This window comes from Mastomys coucha, unplaced genomic scaffold (genome assembly GCF_008632895.1).
Source record: "Mastomys coucha isolate ucsf_1 unplaced genomic scaffold, UCSF_Mcou_1 pScaffold22, whole genome shotgun sequence".
Taxonomy (NCBI): Eukaryota; Metazoa; Chordata; class Mammalia; order Rodentia; family Muridae; genus Mastomys; species Mastomys coucha.
Genome location: NW_022196905.1, coordinates 84,726,805 through 84,734,130, shown reverse-complemented (window position 1 = coordinate 84,734,130; position 7,326 = coordinate 84,726,805). Strand labels below are relative to the sequence as shown.

The following is a 7,326-nucleotide window of genomic DNA, read 5'->3' as shown; positions in this document are numbered from 1 at the left end:
AAGCGGCTGTTTCAAGATGCCGTCATTTCTTCCATACTCTGTTGGTCTAACAAATTGACACACCTATCATAAATCAAAGGGAGAAGAGTCAGTTCCTCTCAACAGATGAGATAAAGAACTTGTCAACCCTTGCCATCCCTCCATCCCACCAAATCCTCGGCAAAGCTTCTTTATTCCTGCCTTCAGATCTGCAGTAGTCACAGTGAGTGCTTTAAAGGGCCAGGGTCCTGCGTCCTGAATCAGTCGAGATCTGCCATTTGGCAACTGTAAAGTGATTCAGTGTTCCCCAGAATCCTTAACAGATTGTGTCTAGGCCTTTTGAAGATGCTCAGATGCTTCAGCTAGAAAATGACATAGTAGGGCTAGGGACATACTACAGTAGGCACAATGTGTGCCTAGCATGCAAGAAGCCCTGGGTTTGATCATCAAACCCACAATCATAAACCCAAAATGTGGAACACCCCACACTGTTAGCACTGGACAAGTAGAGGCAAGATCAGAAGTTCATCATTTTTCTGCATAGCAAGATGGAGGCTAGGCTGGGCTATATGAAGCCGTCTTAAAATTGAAAAAAATAGATAAAAGAGAAAAAACAGCACAGTAAAAACTAAATGAAAATGAGAGACAGACAAACAGACAGACTGTAAGGTGTGTCCATGGAACCTTTCCTTATTCTTTAGGTCATTTATAATCCTTAATATAAAGTAATAACATGGACACCATTGACTGGAAATTTTGACAAGGAGGAGGAGGAGGAGGAGGAGGAGGAGGAGGAAGGAAGGAAGGAAATAAATAAATAAATAAATAAATAAATAAATAAATCTGCGTATGTGCAGCTGTCCTGAGCCTGACTAACTATGTACTACACCAGCAACAGTGTAACTTTCATCTAAATTGTTTTCTTTCATTCCTTCTTTTGTGTGTTTCTATTTTGTTTATTTTCTTTCCTCTTTTGAGACAAGGTCTTCCTCTACGGTGCAGGCTGGCCTCCAGTGCCAAGATTATTTGAACGTTTTCCATCCTGGTGGGTTGAATCCTTAATGATAAGGACACTGGGCTGGCCAAGAAAACACCAGTTCAAGTCTTCCCCTGCAGAAAGCACTAGTGACTGATGATCCTCTCAGCTGTTGAGCACTACTGAAATCTAACCCCCAGCTGGTAGACCAACTTCTCAAGGTTGCTCCCAGTCTGCTGATTAAGCACAGCAGGGACATTTAAGGCAGTCCTACCTCTGAGATATGTCAGAATTTGGAGATGTGCCAATTTGCCTCAAGGACTACCCTCTTCCCCAGGCTTTCTCTTCCCATTAACGAAATCACACCCACATCCCCCACTCCCAACTCCAGTTCCTCTTATAACCTGTACAGCACTTCTCCCTGCTTCATAATAGGGCTGCCACGCGTTTGTGTGTGTGTGTGTGTGTGTGTGTGTGTGTGCCAGTCATAGAACTAACCCTTATTCAACTAATGATGACAAAGGTGTTATCATTTAAACCTTTGTTTAAACACCTGCTGTACTTGACTTGCTTCTGTTAACACCCTTCATCCAGACACAGAGCCTTTCAAAATCTGATCTCCGAGGGCTTGACACCACAAACCCTACAGCATAAGGCCTAGACTACTCAACAGTTCACTCCTTGCCTTCCAGGGTTTCCCCTTCACTCCTACTGCCTTTGCCTTCAGTCCGTGGCATGCCTCCTCACTTTCTGGAGGACACACTATCTGACTTATTCCTGAAGACTCACTTCAACCCAACAAGGCAAATCTCTCTGCTGGCACAAATCAGCAGGCACTTTTTAAAAGCGTTCGTTACATTGTACTAAAATCTTCGGAGGAACCCGGGAGATCCTCTAGAGCAAGGGAAACGGCGCGTCCAGCCTGAGTTCCCCAGGCTTGGCCCACAGGGATCTGCGGGAGAAGAAAGCGGCTGAGCGAACCGGGAAGGGCGATTTCAGTTCCCAGGATGACCGCGCCGCCTGCAGGGAGAGGTTGCAGGCGCAGCGCCCGCCGAATCGCAGAGGCCGCTGCAGGACACATGACTGGAGGCCTCCGCCCGGCCCCTCCCGCTTCCCCGCGCAGTCGCCAGCCGCCACCACCACCGCCGCCGCGGCTTGCTGGCGAGCCCCACCGGCCCGCGTTACCGCTCTGCGCGCTCCCGGCACCTCCCCGGCTGCAGCAGCCGGAGAAAGCGAAAGCCAGGCGGCCCCGGCACCCGCGATCGCGCCGGCTCTGTGCTCCGAGGGCCGTGTTCACTGGGTGCCTACTTCAGGGCTGTGCGCACCTCGCGGGGAGCGGGTGGGAGCTGCAGGGCCCCCGGGCTTTGGGCAGCTGCTGCTCGGCCTTGGCGGAGGCTCGTTCCAGCTCGCCGTTCGGTCGCTGGCCTGGCCCGTGAGCCGCGCGCAGTATGGGCAGATGCTGCTTCTACACGGCGGGGACACTGTCTCTGCTGCTGCTGGTGACCAGTGTCACGCTGCTAGTGGCTCGAGTCTTTCAGAAGGCGGTGGACCAGACGATCGAGAAGGTGAGGTGTGTGTGTGTGTGTGTGTGTGTGTGTGTGTGTGTGTGTGTGTGTGGTGTCTTTCCAGGCTACCCTCCCATTGCGGACCCTGTGTGTGGAGAGTTGCGTTGGCACGAGCCTGCAGAACACAGCTCTTGTTTGCCCCCTGTCTCTTGGGGCTGGCAGGATGTGGAGACTTGAGGTGACTCTTCCCTTTAAATAACCTGTAAGTCTACATCTTGATTTTGTAAACAAACAAACAAACAAACAAACAAAAACTCTTTAGTTTCCGTCCTATCCTTAGCAAGTCTCCCCACCCCTCTACGCACGGAGTCTATGTTGAGCCGTTTCCCTTGCACTTGACAAAGAAATAGAAATGCGTAAAAGCACCGCAGAAGAGGCAGGCTTTGTCAGCTTGCCGGCGCGGCCTTTGAAATGGAGTGGGCCTGGGGATGAGAAGTGGGTGAGAGGTCTATTGTGTCCTTGCCTTCCTGGGCAGGACAGGGCAGGGCAGAGCAGGGCAGGGCAGGGCAGAGCAGGCAAGGCAGGGCAGATAGCAAATAGGCCAGGTTTTAAGAATGGGCGACATTTTATCCATTGCAGTTAGGGCTTAGCAGCTTTGTGTCTTTCAGACAGCCTCGTCTCTGTTTCATCCCCTGCGCTCCTCAGCCATTACTAGGGTAATTAAAAAATTGAGTAATTAATGAATTTGGACCTGTCTCCCAGGGTGGATGATTGGGGCCTGCAAAGCTGGTCAGGTGGAAGACTTCTGCATCCTGGGGCCGCCTGGGTCATTTCTTTTACCCTTTCGCCCACATTCACCAAGCGCGGTGGAAAGAGGAACAGGAGAGAGTTACTAGGATCACCTTTTCCTTTAAAAATAAAGAACTAAATAAACAAATAAGTCACTGGAGTAGCCTTTCTCATTAGCATCATACTTATGTATAATGTCTTGCTGATCTCTGTTGCCTATTCCAAATGCCAATAGATGAAGTCCATAAATAGAGATTCCCAGTAGTAACCAGTTACTTGGAATCTGGCAATTAAGGATTTTTTTTTAAGTGTCAAGGCAAAGCCTTATTCAAGCCTTAATGAGATGGCATTGCCAAGAGAAGACCAAGCTACTGTGTGAGCTTCTCAAAGACCATTGTTGCCCTGAGCGTGTGTGTTCTAGGAGAAAAACAAACCCTTTCTCTTCTCCCCACATCCAAATTCAAGGCTAGTCTTAAACTCTTGCTTTGGTGGCTTGAGTAAGGAATATGAGTCAGAATATGATTTGTGGGTGCGCACATGTGTGTGTCTGTGTGTTTTCAGGGGATCTGGTAAGATAAAGTTTTCTCCTAGCACCTCAGCCATAAACATTGATTCCTGTGAATTCAGTTTTATTCAGGGAGGGGTATCTATCTGGGAAGTATTGTCACAGGACCTGAGTTTCTGATGGCCACAAGTGCTTTTCTTCCCAGGGAGAACCTGATTGATAAGTTATAGCACAACACAGAAGACTTACAGAGCTGCCAGACCTGAGCTGCAGAGCGTGCACCACATGATGTCTGATAGGAAGGAAATAGGTTCATTTCAGCAGATGGATGGGGGATGTTGTAAGTCAACCAGAGATTACCAGTGTGCACCTTCTTGGGAAACCTGTAGGGTCATCCCAAACATAGGAAAAGACCAAGAAGGACTTTACAGATGAGAGGGGCAGGAAATGAATATTGGCTCTATACGCGCCTGATGAGAAGCCAGGGACTACTTGTTGGATCTTTTAGTTTTCCTTTTGAGATAGAGTGTCATTATATAGCCTGGGCAGGTCCTTGAACACACAGCTCTTGTTTCAAACTCCCAGGTGCTAGGATTGATCACAAGCATGTACCATGGCACCTGGCTCTGTCATCTGTTTTGAGGGGGGGTGGCATCTCTTGTCCTTCAGGCTAGCCTCAAACTCACCCTAGAGCTGAGAATGATCCTCCTGCCTCCACATACTGACTGTTGGGGAGGCAAGTGTGCTTTACCACACCTGGTATATGCAGCACTGTCATCGAACCTAGTTTCTTACATCTTAGACTCTTCAAATTAGTTCTCCTTCCAGTCTATAATATTTTCTATCTTGTTTCCTTGTCTGTAAGCACTGATAATAATGGCCAATGCATTTAGAAAGAATGTAAGAAATTTCAAGAAAAAAAGTATGCTTTCCCTCATGTGCTATAGTCAGTGTTTAATAAAATGATAGTCATTTTGTTTTTTATTAGAAGCTACATGGTGAATCTGAGATCAGGAACCAGACGCCTTGTATTCAGGTCCTAAATGTACCACTCTGCAGCTTCAGAGTCAAGTCACTTCACTTCTTTAAGCCTCAATTTCTTTTCTTTTCTTTCTTTTTTTTTTGTGATGAATTTCAATTATTTTTATTCATATTGTTTTAATTCATACATATATAAACCTAGTACATTCTACCACTATGAAGTCTACCCAGTAGTAAATGGAACCTCCTTGTGACTTCTCCATTTTTGACTCAGTAAACTTCAGTATTTATATGCTTTTTTCTGTAGTACTCTTAAGAATGATAAACAAGAAAGACATTGCTTTGTTACATTAGATAATACACATATACATTCACACACATGCACATTTGGGACTGTGTGCATGCTCACAAATACACACACATACACATGCTGTATGTGTGTACGTATAATATGTACAATAGTACATCACATATATTACCATGGGAGGGATAGCAGGCCTTCCATACATTATTTACTAATAAAAAAATGCATCTTTATGACAACTACTGCCACATAATTTCCTAAATTTTGAGTATGTAGCCCCAATTTTAAATCTTAAGGAGTAAACAATACTTGATAGTAATGACAGTCTTTTCTTGTGAAAGTGGGAATGAGTATGAGTCATCTTGGCCACCCAGTTGAGTTTCCATGACACTCCTGAACTTTAAGCTTTGGGTCTGTTGCTTGTACAGGTCCTCCCAAAACCCTGTGTTTAATTTTATGCCCAATTTTTCCCTCCTGTGAAGGGCTCTTCAGATCACAGAAGCCCCAGGATCCACAAAACCTGGATCTTGTGGGCTAAGCATAAACTTCACACTTAAAACAGCACACAGGACTGGGTGATCAATATGCAACATCCATCATTATTTCCAGCAGTATTTCTATAGGGTCATTCATTCATATGTTGACTTTAATATGATCCAAATTGTGATATAGTCCATGCCAATACTGCCAGTTCTCACTGTTGTCCTTTGAAGATTGTCTGTGCTTCAACTTGTGTAACATCAAAAATAGGAATGGGGAAGGGGTAACATTCACATGCCCAGGCTTGGCCAATTTCGGGAAGTTTTAAGGTAATTGCTATACAAATTGATCTCAGAGATAATTTAGTAAAATAAAGTGCTTGCCACACAAGCATGGGGATCTGAGATTAGATCCCGCATAAGAACCTGGATGAGGCAGCATGCACCTGTGACCCCAGCAGTCTGGAGGCAGAGACAGGAGGATCTCTGGGATTTCTGGCCAGCAAGCCTGCCAATGGTGAGTTCTAGATTCAATGAAAGACCCTGTCTCAAACAAATAAGCAAATAAATGAGATGTGGTTGAAGAAGACACTCAGCATTGACTTCTGGAGTCCACAGGCATGTGGACACACATGCACATGTCGTCACACATGTAGCCACATCATCCATATGCACATGTCAAAAACAATAACAGAAAGGAAGAAAGAAAACACAGCTCTAGAGTGACAAAGTGGACTGAAGCGAGACTTTTATTTTGGCAGGTAAATATAGTGGACACTTTTATTTTTGGCAGGTAAATACAGTAGATGGAGTGGTTATTGAAACCAAACGTCCCAGCTACCTGCTACTTGCCATGACCAAAATTTAGACACAAGCAGTGGTTGGAAGTAATCACGTTTATTCAAAGTCAACCTTGAAGAAATTAGCAGGGCTAGTTTCCCAACTGTCTGTCTTGGGTGTCATTTATGTGAGATGTCAGGTATAGAAGGGACATGAAAGCTGCAGCTGGGCAGGGTCTTAGAAAACTGAACTTCATGATGATAGATCTTGGATTTTTCTTTTTCTTTTTTTGAGACAGGGTCTCACTCTGTAGCCCTGGATGGCCTGGAACTCAGAGATCTGCCTCTGCCTCCCACATGTTGGCATTAAATGCAGGCATGCAGGCCACCACCCAGGCTGGATCTTGGATCTTGGCTCCTGCTGCTAATCTAAAGAAAGATCTAGCAGTTAATCATCCTAACCATGCAGATGGGTGCCAAACTGGAGTCGCCTGGGAACAGGACCCTCAGCATAGGAATTGTCTTTGTCAGATTGACCTGTGAGTGGGCCTGGGATAGGTAGGAAAGGTAAGGTAAGCTGAGCAGGCCAGGGAGCACATCAACAAGCTGTATTCCCCATGGTCTCCCCTTCAGTTTCTGCTCCAGGCTCCTGCCTTCCCCCCACCCCCACCCCCCATCCCTTCCCTTGTTTCCCTCACTGAGGGACTGTGATGTGGAAATATAAGCCAAATAAATCCATTCTTTGCCCATCTTGCTTTTGGTCAGAGATTTATAACAGTGACAGAAAAGTAACTAGAACAATGATTTCCTTCAACCAAATGATTATAGAGGCTGGGAGGGCAAAAGTGGGGACAATTTCAAAGAAGCCACTGTTACTAGACCCAGACATACTGGTTCCCACTAATGACCACCATCCTGGGAAAGCTGTGTTGTCCTTGGTTTGCTTCTCATTTGCAGAGGCGTGGAAGCACCTTGCTCCTCTTCAAATCTCTCTCTCTCTCTCTCTCTCTCTCTCTCTCTCTCTCTCTC

At 46.0% G+C, this 7,326-nt stretch overlaps 1 protein-coding gene across 1 annotated transcript in view; it reads left to right on the top strand.

Moving 5' to 3' along the window:
• The first annotated feature begins 2,083 nt into the window (after positions 1-2,083).
• Positions 2,084-7,326, top strand: part of Scarb2 (scavenger receptor class B member 2) — a 57,647-nt gene continuing 52,404 nt past the window's right edge. The window contains exon 1 of the mRNA XM_031391021.1: positions 2,084-2,520. Within this exon, the coding sequence (XP_031246881.1) occupies positions 2,404-2,520 (117 nt within the window). The 5' untranslated portion in view covers positions 2,084-2,403. The remainder of the gene's footprint in view (positions 2,521-7,326) is intronic.